Source organism: Mercurialis annua, linkage group LG2, assembly GCF_937616625.2.
Source record: "Mercurialis annua linkage group LG2, ddMerAnnu1.2, whole genome shotgun sequence".
Taxonomy (NCBI): domain Eukaryota; kingdom Viridiplantae; phylum Streptophyta; class Magnoliopsida; order Malpighiales; family Euphorbiaceae; genus Mercurialis; species Mercurialis annua.
Genome location: NC_065571.1, coordinates 45,472,670 through 45,491,325, shown reverse-complemented (window position 1 = coordinate 45,491,325; position 18,656 = coordinate 45,472,670). Strand labels below are relative to the sequence as shown.

Below are 18,656 nucleotides of genomic sequence, written 5' to 3'. Positions count from 1 at the left end.
ACAATTGAAACATAAAAACTTAAATTAGGTTAAAATTGAAAAAAAATTACGTCAGGATATAATTGCAAAATAAGTATAAGGTGAGGGGGTTTTGAGTGAATAAGCCAATAAGATATGAAAATTAATATAAAGGTTAAACATTCCTTAAAATCAAGGTTTGGGATCAATAATGGATCTAATGTGCAGTTTTAAGATTCTATAGCTTATTTAATTCGAATTAAACAAGTGAATAAGAGACAAAACATATATGTGATGCAATAGGAACTAATCTGAATCTTTATAAGTATTGTTAAAGTCCTTAATTTGTTTTCACTTGATCTGGATGAAAAATACAGTGTATATTTTTTATTAAGTTGAAATTAATTCATTGAATCTTGAGGTTGAATGTGTTTTCAAGCTTAAAGGGCTGAAAAATTCGGAGAGTTGAGAGCTATGGAAATTATTAATAATTTTTTTATTTTTTTAGTAAAAATTACCCTTCCCTCGGTCAATAAAGTTAATGTACTCCCTCCATCCCGTTTAAGAAGGAACATATTTCAATTTTTTTTGTCCCACTTAAAAAGGCCAATTCATGATTTTTGTGCAATTTTATAAAAAATTCTCTCTTATACCCTCATTTTCTCTTTTTATAATTAAAGCTAATACTCTAAACACAAATTATAAGACAATAATTAATAGGAAGGAGGGAGTAGTTTTATTAGTGTTTTTAGTTAGGATGAGATCTCTTTTAAAGTTTAGCTAGCATAATTATTTTTTTTAATGAATTAGTCATTAGGATTGTGCTAAAAATTTAGGCTTAATTATCATTTTGATCTTTGAAAGAGTAAAAATGGCTAAAATAAATATGAAGTTCTAATTTTTTTATAATTAAACAAATTAATCTATAAACTTTTAATATTTTGGATTAGTTCAATTTCTCAAACTTATATTCACAATTTATTTAAAATTTTAGGATTATTTGTGATAATTACGGTTCAATCAGTCAAATATGTTGCTATGTGTCTGTAGATACCTCTTTTATGACAACGAGTGATAGGGATTTAATGCGTCCAATGATGATTTAAAGATAAACACGTCCAGGTGACAAGATATTCATAAAATTTAAGAACATTTAAAGAAATAGATCGACATATAACGACAGATTTGAAGGATTGAATCGTAATTACCGTGAATAATTCATAAAAATTCAAAGAAATAATGGATATAGGTCTCGGAAATTCTCAAACTTTAAACAAATACTTTATAAATTGTTAAAAGGTTAATGAAGTCAAGTATAAGACCTCATCCAACCTAAACTAGCTAAAAATCCTCATAACCTAAATGCACCCAATTATAACCCGAACAAAGGACCACTTTACCCCCTCAACTTAACACAAAGTATCAAAAACGTTCAAATTAAAAAAAATAAGATTACTTTTACCTTAAAGTTGGCAAAATTGGTACAAAAACACCCCTATGCTGACGAGGCACCTTAATTGGAGGGTGGATTTCTAATTAATTATAATTTACTCTAATTAATTACATTTAAATAATAATTAATTAAAATTAAAAAAAAGAACTTTTTTTAATTTTTTTCTAACTCCGGCGAGGAGCTGCTGCTCTCCTTCTCAGAAGAGGAGCGACAGCTCCGCTCCTCGTTTGAGGAGCGATTTGCTCCTCATGCGAGGAGCAGATCTGCTCCTCGTTTTGATAAGGACCCACGTGAGTCTATTCATTAAATTAATGAATAGAAAGATTGTTCATCAGATTTTTGATGAACAGACCCATGGGTCTGATCATCATCATGGGTCTGTTTTAATTTAAATTTATTTTTTCTGATAAAACTTTAATTTTTTTGTTAAAAAATATAAAATTTTGGGTAATTTGTTATTTCATATTTTAAATTAAAGGGATTAAATTATTATTTTTTAATTATTAAATATTAATTTAAAATATTAAACAAAATTAATAACATTTTAAATCTTTCTCTATTAAAACCCACTTTGAAAAAGACAATCTTTGAAAACTGGAGAATATATCTCACTCTCTTGGTTGAGAGGGGGAAGGAGGGATTTTGATCCTATTTTGCCAAATTCAGAGTAATAGTGACCATTTTTTATTAATTTGAACATTTTTTATATTTTGTGGCAAGTTGAGAGAGTAAAGTGATCCTTCATTCATTATAACCCTGATGTAGATTGTAAATTCACCAAATGCAAGAGCATCTTGCTGATACATGCATCACTCTAAGACATGTTATCCAAAACCTAGTATTCATAAAATCCTTTTGTCAAAATACCATGTATATAGCTAAAATGGTAAAGCAGTCCTAAAAAATTATCTTCCTAAGAGCGTGATGTGCAAATTATAAATAAGGGAACAAGACGAAATAATTCAATCAACTTGTAAATTTCTTTTATCTAAAGCTATTTCAATTAATTTTCTGTGTCAAGTTTAGGGAGTAAAACTGACCTTTGTCAAATAATTATCCCATTAAATTTTTTAAAGAAGACAAAATAAGTAAGAGGAAGAAAACGGAAGAGATTGAGTGGGGCCTAGGGGTGAGCACGGTTCGGTTCGGTTCGGTTTGGTTTAATAAACTCTAAAACCAAACCGTATTTTAAGGGAAAATATAAAAATCAAACCACGCCAAATATTTATGTAAAATTTCGGTTCGATTAACCAAACTTTAGCATCGGTTTTGGTTTGGTTTGGTTCGGTTTGGTTAATATAGATTTAGATAAAAATTATATATAATTATACGTAATAATTAAAATTATGCATAATAATTTTTATTTATATGTGTATATTAGTTTATATGTTTTATTTTCATATATGTATCTATACACACATATTATATTTTTATATAAATATTTCAATAAATAAATTTTATATTTATTTAAACATATATAAATATTAATAAAAATAATATTATTGTAAACTTCGGTTTTTCGGTCGGTTCGGTTAACCACTAGTTGAAAGCAAACCAAAACCAAAAACCATACTTTTTTATAATTTAAAACCAAACCTATCCATTTTAACCATTTTAACCAAACTAAAATTAATTTCGGACTGATTTGGATCGGATTAATAGTTTGGTTCGGTTTTTGCTCACCCCTAGTGGGGCCTATGGTTGGTGACCAAACGGATATGATAGAAACAAAGGGAGCACATAACCTGCAAAAGACAGCCGCCTTCCACTATACATTTGCTTTATTATTATTAATTCATTTCTATTTTAAAATTATAAACTAAAATGTCCTTAAGTTATTCATACAAAATTGAGATGTGGCGAAGAGTTACTTTAATTAAATAGTAAATAATAAATAATATCTAATGAAGTTTAACCTTTTATTTACACTAATAAAAATAAATTAAATAACAAGCTAAATAATAATAGATTATAAATAAAGGTTATTGAAAAAAAAGATCCATTTAAAGTATTTATATGCAAAAAATACTTAACAAATGATTCATTTATTTTCCCTACCTAAACAATTATCATTTTATTTTTTTACTCCAAACCACATGGTAGCACTTTTATATTTAAACCATGCAAATATCTTTTTATACTTTAGGCCTAATGTCTTAAAAAACCCCGACCTTTTAGCCCCTTTTCAATCATACCCTGACGTTGAAAATTCGTCAATTTTACCCTATTTTGCATTTTTGTGTATCAATTGTACCCTGAAAAATTAAATTAACGTCTTTTGCGTTTGGAAATTTGTTTAAAACATTCTCCATGTCTCGCATATATTGATTGTATATTTTTAAAATTTATTTAAATTTAGTTAAATTAATTAAGAATTTAAATTAGTGTTAATTTGATTATGGTTTTTAGTTAGTTTTTAAGAATAAAGGACTTATTTGTACTTTTTTGAATAAAAAAAAATTTAATTTCAGGTTTAGACTTAATTAATTGAATGATTTCATCATTTAAGTAAAAAATTAACAAAAATTAAAATATTGGGGTACAATTGAAAACGGAAAATTCAAAAGTGGGTAAAATTGACAAATTTTCAACGTCGGGGTGGAATTGAAAAAAAATTTAAAGGTGAGGGGTTTTTGAGTGATTAGGCTTTAACTAAACATAGGTCTTTTTCTATTTTAACCATGTGGGAATCGTTTAGCACTTTTTTTTTCATTTTAGTATCTAAAATCGTAATAAATACATGATTAGTTATGTGTTGACCATGATCGACGATACTCATTTTTTTTTTCATGTTTTTCGTTGAAATTTATTATTTGTATTAATAGCATTTAGCCATGACCTTTATGTCAAACGTTACTTACCGATCACATTGTATGATTACCTGGTGCAGTTTAATTGATCACAAACTGACCATGTTTTTTCTGTGATTATTATCTCCCTAATCTTTTCAGTTTCTTAGCACCAGGTCAAACACTAGCAAAGACGTCAACAAGATCGTCCAAAACAAGCTAGATCATGCCCTATCAACAAAAACTAGTTCCAGGCAGTAGGTGATGATATGCATTGATGAAGATAAATATATATATTCAGGTTGTTCCACTTTCGGCTAATAATCACCCATGGTCCTTGAATTTTAAGGGTACGGGCGCTAAACCCCCTGATGTTTTAAAACAGGCGATAAACCCCCTAAATTTTGTGTCGGTGCTCATCATGGCCCTTTTGAGCGAAAATACCCCTGACGCCGTCTTTTCTGGTCAACTGACATTCTTAAAAAAAAAAATTGACGGCGCCACATCATCTGACACGTCGTCAAAAAAAATAAAAAAAAATGAAATACCCAAAATACCCCAACTCAATCCAACCAACTCAATCCAATCCAGCTCAATCTAACCTAAATTATTCGGCTAACCTATCAACCGTCAACCTGACCACCCGACAACGCCAAAAAAAATTTCGGTCATCTTCCCCAAGTTAATGATGACCAGAAAATTTTCCGGTCATCGAAAAAAGAATAGATTTGGCGGATCTATTCCTCAAGAACAGATCTGCGACGGATCTGTTTTTGAGGAACAGATCGTCGCTGAATCTGTTCTGAACAGATCCGGCGATATGTTCCTCAAGAACAGATCCGGCGATATGTTCCTCAAGAACAGATCCGAAAATTTTTCGGTCATTTTCAATCCGAAAATTTTTCGGTCATTTACAACGGAGAAAATGACCGGAAAATTTTCTGGCAGTGGTCGGGTGGGTGTGGTCCGGTCGGGTGGGGGTGGTCCGGTCAGTTGTTGGGTTAATCTTTTGATTTAGATTAGATTGGGTTGATTTTTTTTTTTGTCTTTTTCTAAACTAAATTAGGGGTATTTTGGGTGTTTGAAATTTTTAAGGTATTTTGCTGACGTGGCAGATGATGTGACAGTGTCAGATTTTTTTTAAGAATGTCAATTGACCAGAAAAGACGGCATCAGAGGTATTTTAGTCATATTTGGGGCTTAGAGGGTTTAGTGAGCGCCACCATAAAGATCAGGAGATTTAGCGCCCGTTTTTAAACATCAGGCGATTTAGCGCCCGTATACCTAAAGTTCAAGGGTCATGGGTGATTATTAGCCTCCACTTTCAATAGATTAGTGACCTCTATATGAAACATAAATGTCATTTAATGTTCTTGCCCCACCAAGATTCTCTCAGAGCCACCAAGCATCCCTTGAATCTATGAAATCTTCAGAAATCGACCTTCCTCTAACTCTAGTTTTAGGACTTTGGTAATTAGACTGCCTCCTCACTTTGCTGATTGTATGGAAGAGAACTAACATCGTTGATTTGATTAAGCTTTGTTAGATCGTTATATCCCTCCACAAACAATTCTTACTAGGATCGTCGCTCTTTAGGTCAAAAAATACTAACGATTTATGCTTCAATTTGAGTCCCATGATGATCCCCATTTAGATCTAGCCTGCATTCTGTGTCGATCACATGAGACGAATTACCCCTACCCTTGATGTCGACATTCCAGACTTGGGTTTAAGCCAGGAAAGGAATGTCCTAAATGATGACAATTTTTCCGTCGGAATCCACAAACACCTCTGATCAGGATGAGCTCATTGTCTTCCTCTCACACTTTATGTGCAAATATGTTATATGCCCTACTTTGTTTAATATAACTAAAGATAGTTGTTGCCCAGTCTGAAGGAATAATATTGAACCTTGTAGAATTCATGTTGGGGAGCATCTACAGCAGCAATGTACAAACTTCTTCCCAACATCAATGCAAGCATCTAGAAATCCCCAAGCCCAAATGTGACTCTTTATATTTCTCTGAATTAAGAAACTAACTGAACCCTTGTCCAATCGATCCGGTTATAGTTATGACTTAGTACTAAATGTTTGCAGTTATTAAATAAGTGAATCACGTTTATTTAATGACTGCAAACATCCGACCCTAGTTCAGCATAACAGTAAGGAGATTTTAGTATCACAAGAAATTAAAGCCTGAATGGAAATAGAATACAAATCCAAATAAAAAAGTATTGATTTTTTTTAAAATAAAAAAGCTATTCATTCATCTAAAAATTAACATACATAAAAAATTTGTTACTTTTACTAAAACTATAAACATTTCATTCCATTTGACATTGCACTTAATTTTTAAACAAAATTAGTGTACAAAAAATAAATGGAAATCTATTCCATCTCCATTTCTTTGGATACCAAACTCTACCTAAACGCCAAAAACACTTGGATTAAAACACATTATGAATAGTAAGAAAAAAGATTGAGATGTGCTAAGAGTAGAAAAAGCACTGTTCTCTACATTTCAAAATTTTATAAAGGAAAAAATGAATAATTTACCTCAACTCACAAATACAACAGCAGATGCCTTTGGTATTGCCTAAAACTGAGAATTGGTAAGAAAAGTGAGCATGCATCTCCCACTTTGGAACAATTTATCAACTCTCTGCCAAGCTGCACTTTGTGTTTCTAAAAGCTTCTTAGCCTTTTCCTGCAATTTTGATTGGCACCTTATTGTTTCACCATGTATCTGACCACGAGAATTTACCAGGCGTAAGTACTATAATAATCTTTGTGGCCTGTAAAAGAACTACATAAAGTTTAGAGGAAGAAAGCTGCCATACCTTCAAAAATAATCTAATAAGAGCTTGTACAAACTCAAAATTGTTTCTACAAGATATCTCGTGAATAAAATAATCAAGCAATAGCTCAATAGCAACAAACTCGGCTCTCTTTTCCAGCTCTTTCTGATCATCGTCGTCATCATCATCTATAATCTGAAGCATTCGGAGTTCCATATCCAACGTTGATGGAGACAAGCCTTTCATATAATCGGTAAATGCTGAAACTGGAAAATTAATACAAAATTAATCACACGAGTCTTATCAAGTGATAATTAAAGATAATATGCATGAAGGACAAGAATGCACACAAGTTTCCATCTCAGCGGAGGACTGTAGAAGTTGCACAAAATGAGATAACGGCATATCGAGTTGTTTTTGATTGTTCTCCTCCTTGTCAGTCTTTGTATGCTTCTCGTCAGTCACCGGTTCACTGGGTTTAAATAGAATTTCTCCAGACAGTGATGGAATTGAAGGCAAGAAAAAAGGAGCATTTTCAGGTTTCTTAGGCGGCTCAATTGGTTTATTACGAACCTGAAATCCATTAATTAAAGATGAAGAACATCAAGATGAATAAAATACGATATGTAGACATTACAGCATAATAGAATGAACTGTCATGACTAAAGTGAGGAGGAGACCTTTATGAGGTCTAAATTGATCAAGCCCTGCCACTGGCTTCTAGGCAATAATGAGAGAGTAACAAGTTCAGGCATTTGCTGAGTAAATGCTGGCAAAAGAGAAGGTCCATCAATTTGCGGTGAGGGCTGTATGGTTGGCTTCTCTTTCTCCTTGGCTTCCGCACCTTCCACTGAAGAGATAGAAGGCATTTTGACATTCACAACTTCTTTCCCACTTGCATAAGCATCAACACTTGAAACCCCAGAGAACATCGACTGATTAACCCTGAAAAAGTAAATTACCATATATTGATCTGAAGAGGTAAGCATACACAGCATATCATACCAAAAGAGGTAAGCATGTTTTATAAGGATTTGCATGAAAAGTTACTAGCTACAAGTAAAATCATTTTGCAGGTTGCAAACTAAGAAACAATCATCTAGTAACTTACCATTTGCATGCAAATTTCCGACCTTACCTTAACTTGCTAGGAATATCATTCATTCAGCACCAAAGAAAAGCTTTAATAGAAAAGTTCGTGAATTATACAAGCATCTGTGGGCAATAAATACAAAGACGGAAATATAATTACGGTCTTACCATAGATAGACCCCATTCTGATCAACATGAGTAGTTGCTAATATATCCAAATTTGGCGATAGTGACAATGCTGTAATAGGCACATCAACATGTACTGCATCAATTTGTCTGGCCAAGATAACATCCCAGATTCTGAGAGTCCCATCCATACTAGATGACAAAAGCCATTTTCCATCCTCACTAAAACATAAATCTGTAACACGGTCAGTATGACCTTCAAATTTGCGGACCATCCTCAACGCCACAACATCAAACAAACGAATAACAAAGTCATCTGCTACAGTAGCCAAAAGACCTGAAAATATATAATTAAGAATACTTAGAAAATTAGACAGGAAAAGAGAGGTGAATGGCATAACTAAAATTAGGGGTGGGCATGGACCGGTTAACCGATCCATGAGAGTAATTTGTAAACCGGTCCATTGTAATACGGTTTTTAAAATTAAAAACCTAAACCTAAAATTTTAAACGGTTAACCGGTAAATTGGTTAACCATAAAAAACGGTTCGGTTTTTCGGTTTTGCGGTTTTTAACCATATAACCATTAGAAAAATTAAAGACAAAAAAAGATATATTTTTAATTCTATTTGATTTTTAGCAAACAAAAAAAAACTATAGAAATTCAAATTATATTAAAAAAATATAAATCTAAACTATCTTATAAATAGTTAAATCAATGCAAATATTTAAAATTATTATTATTTACAAATAATTTATGAGTAATATTAAAGTTAGGTTTGTATTTTTTGAATTGTTTGTAGTGTTGTTCACGTCCACTTTCTACTATTTATAGACTTAAATATTCCTATTTTTGTTAAGTAAATATTTTAATAAGGAAAACAAATTTCTTTTACAATATTTTCATATATAAAATCTCCTAAAATATATAAATATTCCTAAATAAAATATATGTCAATATATTTTTATATTTAGATTTTATTGTGTATATTATAAAATCAATATTATTTTATAGATCATAAAATATATCTTATTAATTATTAAAAATATATGAATATATATATATATAAACCGGTTAACCGGTTAACCACGGTTTTTAGAAATCCAAAACCTAAACCTAAACCATTAACCATGAAAACTAAAAATCAAAACCTAAACCTAAACCGTTGGACCGGTTAACCATATTTTTCGGTTCAGTTTTCCGGTTTCGGTTCGGTTAATCGGTTTGACCGGTTTTTTTGCCCACCCCTAACTAAAATATTTAACCAAGTAAAAGTAAAGCAAAATAATATACTACCATTAAGACGATGATAAACAATCTTAACCAGTGAACAACCGACTTCCCATTTGGATTTTAGTCCACGTCCCTTGAAATCCCAAACCTACATAATAACTGCAGTTAGAAATGAAACTCCCTAGAAAGATTTAGTAGTGACAAACCATGCAATATTACATAAATAGGGAAAAGTTCAATTAACCATGTTATTGTTTTACTCATTTTCAAATGCAGCATGTTTTCTTTGCAACAGCGTACCCTGTGTTTTACAGCACTCACATAGAGATATCTTACACCAACATTGTTAAGGAGTTAAATTGGCAAGGATAAATTCTCACAACACATCAGCATATTCACGTGCCATATCAGCATTTTGCTACAGTGTAAAAGAAAATGCCTGAGTTAACATTGCAATACAAAGGATTTTTCTTTATCGCAAAAAAAATACATGCCTGTAATTGACAGTGACTAAAGCCTCTAGGTCGTCCTGTGCACTTTTTCCAATCGCAAAAGCAACTACCAATCAACAATATCAACAAATAAGGCCCTATTTCCAGCTATGGTTTTAGATTAGGTGATCACGCACTACAAAGGGCTTCCTCATGCAACATGCATGTAATCAATAATAGACCACCTTATCATACCAGAATAGGACTCATATAATTTTCATATTTTGGGGATTCAAACTAACAAATTTCTTAACAACCATTGTATTTAGTAAGATGCAAATGCATTCTCAAGATCAATCCTTCATGGTGGCTATCTATTACATTTTGGAATCTCCAGTTATTTTCCTAGACAGGATTTATGAATCCAGCAAAAACAAAGGATGAAAAAGTTAGCAAAGCAGTTCTTTCAGAGGTGCAGTAGGAATACCAAGGAAATAGATAAGGCAGGGAAGTACACCATCTTGAGAGTGGATAACTACAAATTTGAATTGCATCGAACTTTGCAAGTGAGTGATGTCAAAAGATGTCACAAGACTTCCCAGAAAGGAAGGCTTCATCTGGACATCAATCCATGCAGGTATGTGAACATTTCTCTTTCTAATGAAAAGCTTTGAGCTTCCTTCTTTCTTTAGTTACAAATCATTTTAAAAAAATACCTAAAGACCAAAATTGCTCAGATTAAGGCATTTTCCGGAAGACCCTTTATCAGGCCCGTCACTCCAACATCATAAATTAATTATGATAAACTAGGCAGTTAGACTGCAAACACGTTGAACAAAAAATGTGATGTGTTGGAAAGAGACATACTAACCTTGACATCTCCATGGTATCCTGCACTGATCATTAGGGTGTTTGTCGAATCACAAGCAACTCCAACTACTTCTCCTTCATGCGCACAGCTTTTGCTTTCTGACACATCAACATAACTGCCTCGGCTAATTCCTGATTGAAGATTAAATCTCTCTATCCAGCCACCTGCTGTACCCAGAACAGCAAAATTGCCACACGCACTGATGGCACATGCCTGATGCAAATAAAAAAGGGTTGTTGACCAAAAACGTTAAAAAAACACATTTCCATTTCTTAAAGATGATGCATTGTGGATCGAAGATTCAAAAATCTCAAAATTCTACTATATAATTCACAGCCATTAGGAAAAGTTCAAACAAAAATGAGAAATGCAGCATTATGTTAATATTTTCTATTTTATTTCCCCATGAAAATAAAGGGCCTTATCTTATGAAATTAGATTGTATATTTTCTATCGAAAATCAAAAGGCAAAATAATCTACAAACCATTTTATATACAGTGAAAGAAATAGGTTGAGTGCATCCCCTTAAAATAAACCCATATAACTAATGGAACTATATAATGAATTATGATTCTGACCTTCACAGGTGCTTGATTTTCTGGACAAGGTCTTAGGATATGCTCACCGAGAACAAAATTTTGAAGCCTCCATACATAAGCCTGTGCAGTATCGGTGTGACATGTAACCACATTGCACCAATCCCGCTCCCTAATTTCAGCTATTACAGATATTTGACAAACATAAAACTAAACATCAGGGATTGTGTGCCGGTCGATTAGAATAGAATACTAAAACAAAAATTTAAAAGTAAAATGGATCAATAAATATTTAATTACAGCCACATGAATTATATTTTCAGATGATCAAAGAGTTATCTTCTGAACCTCATTACAGATTGATGTACACATTAAAATGAGATTTTTATATAATATTCCTAACCAAATCACATAAATATTTGGCTGGCATAAGGATTCATGCTATAATCAGCTTAACAATCACAGATTTACTCTATAAGTCATAGGAGCAAATTAACAATCGCAAAATACAATGCTTCACCTCATATGCAAGAGTGCCATTAATGATAAAATCATTGCAACATATGATGAAATCTAACAGGATCTAACAAAAAAACAAGTTTAGGACATGAGATATGGTCATTAGATATCAGTGCATAACAAAGCATTAGAAAGAAAGCCTATAGGAAACCTGCTCATCATATCCGTAACAAAGAGAAGAAAAGGCACTCAACAATGCTTAAGTTACTGCACAACCTTCCCAATATCAGACCCTAGGACAGTCTCCATTTCAAATTCCAAGATCATTTATTTATTAAAATGTTCTGGAGCAGTCTTTACTAAGCCAGGCCATGAGTTTATCCTCAATTTTGTTACATCCATATTCCAAATAGTAATAGCAAACCTTCAATCTGTCCTTATCATATAGAACTCCAGGAGCCATTTTCCAAACAAAAGCCTTTGGAAATAGAGAAATCTCGAGCCTTAAACCTACCTCGCCTTAGAAGTACACACCCTCTTCAGCTCGAACCCATGAATTGCGAATGCTGGCCTCATTTTCCAAAGAAATGTCTTTGTATCTTATAGTGCCATTAGTCACACAAGGAAGATTGACTAACCCACTCATCTTACAGAGAAACATCGCTGAACTTTACTCAGTGACATTGTATATCACAGTCCTTTCGCTTTGAAGGGCACATCTATTGGCAAGTAATTATAACAATCCACAGTTAAACTTCACTTTTCACCACACTGATATTTAATTGAAAGACTTTCCTGATGCAGGCAGCACATATTTCAAGTGTGAGGCTCACAGCTGCCTCTTACAAAACAAGTAGCAAAATTGTGCCCAGCTACATTAGATCCAGATTAAATACACTCTAAAAACATCCAAAAAAACAAACACTTATGTGCTGAGAGATCATGCCAACAAGAACTTCAAACTCATGAGAAATTGTAGAAAGTCAATGGGACCACCTAGCCAAACTTTTCCAAAGTACTGAAGAGGAATGGACATATAAATCCTTTAAAGGTGAGATTTTGGCCGTGGAGTGTGGACATACAGAAATCAACCCAGCTTTTCAGTTTTCCGAATTTCCCAAAGCAAACTTTCTCCACAACATACACACATACTAGAATACAAACACATAAGCGTAGACAAACTACTTCTCCTGATAATCCCAGCAATTATCTTACTGGTTATAGAATCAAGACATTCACCCAAAAGTTGGGCCGCAGTAAAGATTTGCCTGCATCATCCAAATGTATTTATTGAGACCATCTAGCTAATGAGTTGTGAATTTGTGACCAAGTACCTAAGTAAGAAGCTTTCACACACTTCATAGAAATCTTACAATTTTAAACTCTTTGTAGCATTATTCTTCTGCAAAAGCAAGTCATGGACCCATTTGCGATGTGTTTTACTTTGCTTACTAGAAAAGCATTTCTAGCTGCTTCTTTTTAGCAATTAGAAATGATTGTTGGAAAGTTTTAGAACATCTACAGCCAAGATGTTACCTAAGCATCTCAATAGCAATTTCTTAATTTCCAGTATCAAAAATTCAAGAGTCTGAAACCCAATTACGGAAAGGTTAACATATATACTTTCTTTTTCTATCAAAATTCTCCAGATAAAGGAAATTTCTACTTTTTTTTGTGGAGAATTAAAATAAATTGAGAGCCAGCTTTCCTCACAGCAGCTATCATCTAAATTCCAAACAACCTAATGAAAAATGTATTCAACATTTTCACAATTCCCTTGCAAATGAAATTTCCAAAGTAAAATAAACCTTCCTTTATGTTAAAATTTTTTAAACAATTTTTTTTTTTGCAAGAAGTTCTTTTACATAGCAGTTCAACCGCCAGCCAGCTATCCACATATCAGCTACAACAACAATGCTTAAAAAACCTTCTGAAAAAATATTCAACAAACATTTTTCATGATGTCTTTGCAAAAAAAAGATTCAAAGTAATAAAATATCTCCTTGACCATTATAGTTTAGGGACAAAGTTATTAGCCAATCCAAATAACAATTTTACCAAAAGCTCGCCAAAAACTTGATTCTGATTTTACCTAACCTAGCAATCCTACATGATTCACTAACTTTTACATTTTAAATTTAGTCTCTAGGCTAATATATTTTTCAGCATAATATCTTGAGATTCCTTCCAGATATCACAGGGTTTTTTAAAATCACAACATCTCAAAGTTCCTCTTCATGCTGAGTTCAACAACATGACATGTAGATGATATACGAAGAATCAAAAATGAGTTACAGGCATTTACAGTCAGTATATTTAGATAACATAATAAAAAAAAAGATATTGATCACTTAAAATTTTACCGATTAACCAGCAAATGAAGCATTTAGGAGTTCAAGCCTAAAAAAAAAAGCTTTATATTTCAAGTTGAAGTAAAGAACCAGCAAGTGATAATCATCAGTAGTACTTCATTGGAGATTAAGTTGTTCTCCATAACTTGAAAGCAAAATAAGCATTTTAAACATAGAGAATCAATGATAGTAGAAATTTAGCGAAATTACAAGACACTTGATGTAGCTTTATAATTTGCCATAAAAGTGTAGATAAAAACATAAGCATTAGACGGCATGTAAAAATCACCATCAGAAGACAGATCCTACTCTAAGAAGCACTCATAGTTAAAGATCACGTAATGGAAATAGATTAAGAACCTTAAAAATTGCCCATAGAGAAAAATCGTACCACAATCAAATGCAATAACAGGCTTCAACTTCAACTCTTCTTCCTGAAGATTAAGCAAAAAAATTAGTCAACTTTCAGTGATGGAATAGTATAAGAACATTTTCCCACTGATTGATAATTACTATTCATAACTCATAAGCATTATAATTAGACAATTATCCATTTTAAAATGGCCATTATATAAATTCCATGAAAGGTAAATTACAAAACATTAAACATATTCATGATGTGAACTTCGCATACTTTAGTAACCTTACATGCATCCTAATTTACAAACACAAAGCCTAGAATACAACTTATGATGACAGTTCATTGATCAGACTTAAATATATAAACTTATCACCGTAATCCAATAAATACATATATCATTGTGGTAAACCATAAACATAATGAATGTACTACAGTTTACTCTCTATCATACCTTCACCCTAAGTTTCTTTGCTCGCTTAGATATATGACGCTGGGAAAGCTCTCTACTTTGTTGATCCTGGTAGCAGCATTAAATAACTGGGAATTAATGAAATTAAAGGACAGAGATAAAAACAGCAATGGACAAGCATAGCGCGTTTTAAAGCTACATTCAACAGCAGCACATACTCATGCACAAAAACGCTCTATGAAAAATGTGTTAAAACAACGGATAAATGATTCAACTGGAGTACTAAGGAACGCGTAAACAGGGCTCACAGTTATTGATGTAAAATTAACTAACTTTATCTATCATACTGACAAGAGAAGCATGTAATGATTTACTATTAAATGAAAGACCACTGCTCCTTTTCCACACAAAAAAAACTGCCGCTTAACTTAATAAGTATCTGGCCAAATAAAATATCTTTAAGGTAGGGGAAAAAATAGAAAGCTTCACAGAGTGAACAGCCCATATCTAACCTGGATGATAGAGAAAAGACGAAAGGCACGATCCTGGCCAGCAGATAGAATGTGTCTCCCATTTGCATAGAACCTGCGGACATAAATCTAACTTACAACCACGCAAGGATTTCATGCAAAAGTGCCAATTAAGTGCTGATGTGGAACAAGATATCTAAATTTAGGAATTAAATTTTTAAATGTGCAATTGAAATTAACAATTAAATTCCTAATTTCAGATTTAAGATTTCTTGGCCTGCATCAAGTGCGATGTCAGATATTTTAAATATGACATGAAACAGATAATAAAGGAACAGCATTTCTTCTAAAAGAAATGGAATCACAACGACTCATGTAACAATATTGCCCAAAAGTACTATAGAAGATGATAATCAATTTGGTTTTCATTAAATACAGAAATAGTATGAAGCAGGTGAAGATGTTAAGAACTTTATTTCGACATTTAAGATCATAGCTAGATGCCAGTATTACCTTATGCAATGTGGAGGAGCACTGTGTCCACTCCGAAAGCGCAATAGGCGAGGATCTCCATCAGTAGTGTCAAAAATCCACATCTAAAGGAAAATCAAAATGAGAACAGTCAACAAGTGTTTGAAAACAGTGATGCATGTGGTGGAATTAAGAAGTAAGAAAATTTTACTACAAATCAACTTCACATATCTTCCAGAGATACATCTATAATTACATTATATATTTACCATCCAAAAAACTAAATTCTATGACAGTATGACCAAATTCTCAAAGTCATATAAGAATTTCTACAAAAGAGAAACAAGGTTGAGCCTTTGGCTCAAGAGTAATACACTACAATAACTAAATCTTACGATGTCCTTGGATTGCATCAAACTTAGCAATATTAATAATTGAATATTTATAGACAGAACCTTATTAAAACTGGTCAGAGTCAGACCCAGTTAAAAAGCAAGCTTGCTGTAATTAATTTGGAAGGAGTTAGTGTGCTAAATCCTACAGATATCATATCAATTATTGTTGTTGCTATTAGTACGCTTCATAATGATATGTCAAAACAGTTAGAAATGTCTGATATGAAAAAGAAAAAACACACTAGTGAAAGCAAGGATTTCTTAACGTGATGATATTAAAAAAAAATGCACAAACTCAAGTAACCGAAAAAGGAATGAAATTTTTTTTAAAAAAAAGAATAAGCAGATACTGTATGCCATCAATATTTTATCTACATTTTTCTCATTATAAAAAGATTCACTAATACTTTTTCCTAGGGTGAATTCCTTACTTTAATTGAGTTGTCTGCCGAAGCACTCATCAATACTGGCTCATTAGCAAAAAAATGTAATGAAATTATTGAATTATCATGAGCCTCTCTTATAACTGACTGGAGCCTTCTTTTCTCGAGATTCCATACACTTATAACACCAGATGAACTTCCAGATGCAAGTTGTGGCTGTCCATCTAAAACAGGAGAAACATTAAGCATTAGAATAAATGTGTATAAATCACAAGAATGACAAATCACTAAATGACTTTAAGAGTAAGCATAATACCTAAAATGATATTTGGATAAAACTAGCATGTTTAAATATTAACAACAAGAAGCAACAAATGTAAAACACCTGTGCTCTTTTCTTAGATAAATGGAAAAAAAATTGGGGAAAAAGACATATTCCCAGTACAAAAAAATATAGAAACTATCCTAATAAACCATTTTAGAGGTAGATCATAGTTAGATCAACTCGTCGCTCACTTTTGACACATCCCAATCACATGATTATATGACACTCTTGATTACTGAAATATTCTAAATTTTTCACAAATAAGCACATGAAGCTTCCAGGTACATGCCCAGATTTGACACTATTCACTCTATATATATATTCAATCATCACTAGAAAATTTAGCTTGCAACTGATGATTATCGACACAACTTGGTTTAGGAAACTCTAGCAGCAGAAACCTAATAAATACACCGTAACTCTGTACAATGATAAATGTGAATCAAAGACTCCAAGCAATTAGTTTACCAGTGCTAAAACACAAGGCTGTGACTGCGCCTCTCGAAGATTGAGAAAACGCAACCACCTCTTCATCAGAACGAATATTATGAACATGAATTTTCCCATCAGCACAACCAACAGCAATAACATCAAGAGCAGGCGACGACACACAGCTAGTAACAGCCGAGTTCCATCCTTTAAATTCAAAAAGCTTTTTCTTAGTGCTAACATTCCAAAGCTGCAAACAACCCTCTTGACTCCCAATAACAACCTAAAAGCAAATTCCACGCAATCAAACAACAACAACTAAAGAAACTATAAAACAAGAATCAAACAAAAATTACCTTATTTAAATAAGTATCAGGATGCATTATACAAGTCGGTGTAAAATTGTCGTCTAGCATAACATGTCCAATTGGTGCAGGATTGTTTTCAATTCCTTTAAATCCCCAAATAAACATATTACCATCAGCATCAACACTCATTACATAATCACCAAATAACAATAGTATATTAACTTTCGCGATATGTCTACTCCACGTCGCCACCTGCACCCAAAATAAATCAGTTTAAGACAGAATGCAAAATCATTTCCATAAATTTATGACCTAAAAATTAATTTAGATGTTCATATACCAGTTCAGCGCGTTTGAAAACCGCGATATGGTTAGAGTAAGCTGCGAAAGTTAATTCACGATAAGAGGTTAGAGCGCGAATTTTGTGAGGGAGTTGAGGGCTGACTAGAACTAAACTGAGCTTTGCGCAGTTGTAGACTTGAAATGCTTTGCCGACGCTAACCGTGACGAAAGTTTCTGTGCCTAATCGCTGTACAGAGAATGGAACTGTGGTTGTTATGTATCCAATTGCTCTAAATGGCTCGAAAATTCCCATTTTGTTTGATTTTAGGGTAGTGAATTGAGTAATGGGAACTGTGAGCTGAGACAAAGTGATGAAGAAAAACAACCAGAGAGAGGTGTTTGCTTGTTAGGGTTTAGATGTTAGGGGTTTAAGGATTTTTTAATTTGGCTAATCCCCTTAAAAACCCCCCACTTTTTAACCCCAATTCAATTGCACCCTTATATTGTAAAACCACCAAATATACCTTAATTTCGCTTTCAATTGCACCCTCAAATTTAAAAATTCACGGCTTTTGATTTCAATTATACCCTCAAACATCAAATTGACTTTTTTTCAATACTTCAAAGTTTTAAAAATATTCTAAATAGTCCTTAATGTTATTATTAAAACAAAAATACCATCTTCCATAAAAAAATTAAATTAATAGTAATTTAATTAATATA

General features: G+C 32.6%; 1 protein-coding gene across 2 annotated transcripts; it reads right to left on the bottom strand.

Moving 5' to 3' along the window:
• Window positions 1-6,484: 6,484 nt before the first annotated feature.
• On the bottom strand, window positions 6,485-18,356 carry LOC126669091 (U3 small nucleolar RNA-associated protein 21 homolog). Of its 2 annotated transcripts, XM_050362419.1 has the most exons (17): window positions 17,992-18,356; window positions 17,700-17,903; window positions 17,383-17,626; window positions 16,638-16,813; window positions 15,854-15,936; window positions 15,383-15,455; window positions 14,913-14,978; window positions 14,492-14,534; window positions 11,333-11,472; window positions 10,754-10,966; window positions 9,515-9,599; window positions 8,260-8,554; window positions 7,680-7,944; window positions 7,350-7,572; window positions 7,042-7,265; window positions 6,758-6,947; window positions 6,485-6,626 (listed from the first exon to the last, which is right to left on the bottom strand). In XM_050362419.1, the coding sequence occupies exons 1-16, from the start codon at window positions 18,244-18,246 to the stop codon at window positions 6,798-6,800; spliced, it is 2,739 nt and encodes a 912-aa protein (XP_050218376.1). In that variant the 5' UTR covers window positions 18,247-18,356; the 3' UTR covers window positions 6,485-6,626; window positions 6,758-6,797. The 2 variants fall into 2 exon arrangements, with proteins under 2 accessions (XP_050218376.1, XP_050218375.1); XM_050362418.2 differs by lacking the exon at window positions 6,485-6,626 and having other exon boundaries at window positions 6,628-6,947.
• Between the last annotated feature and the right edge of the window lie 300 nt (window positions 18,357-18,656).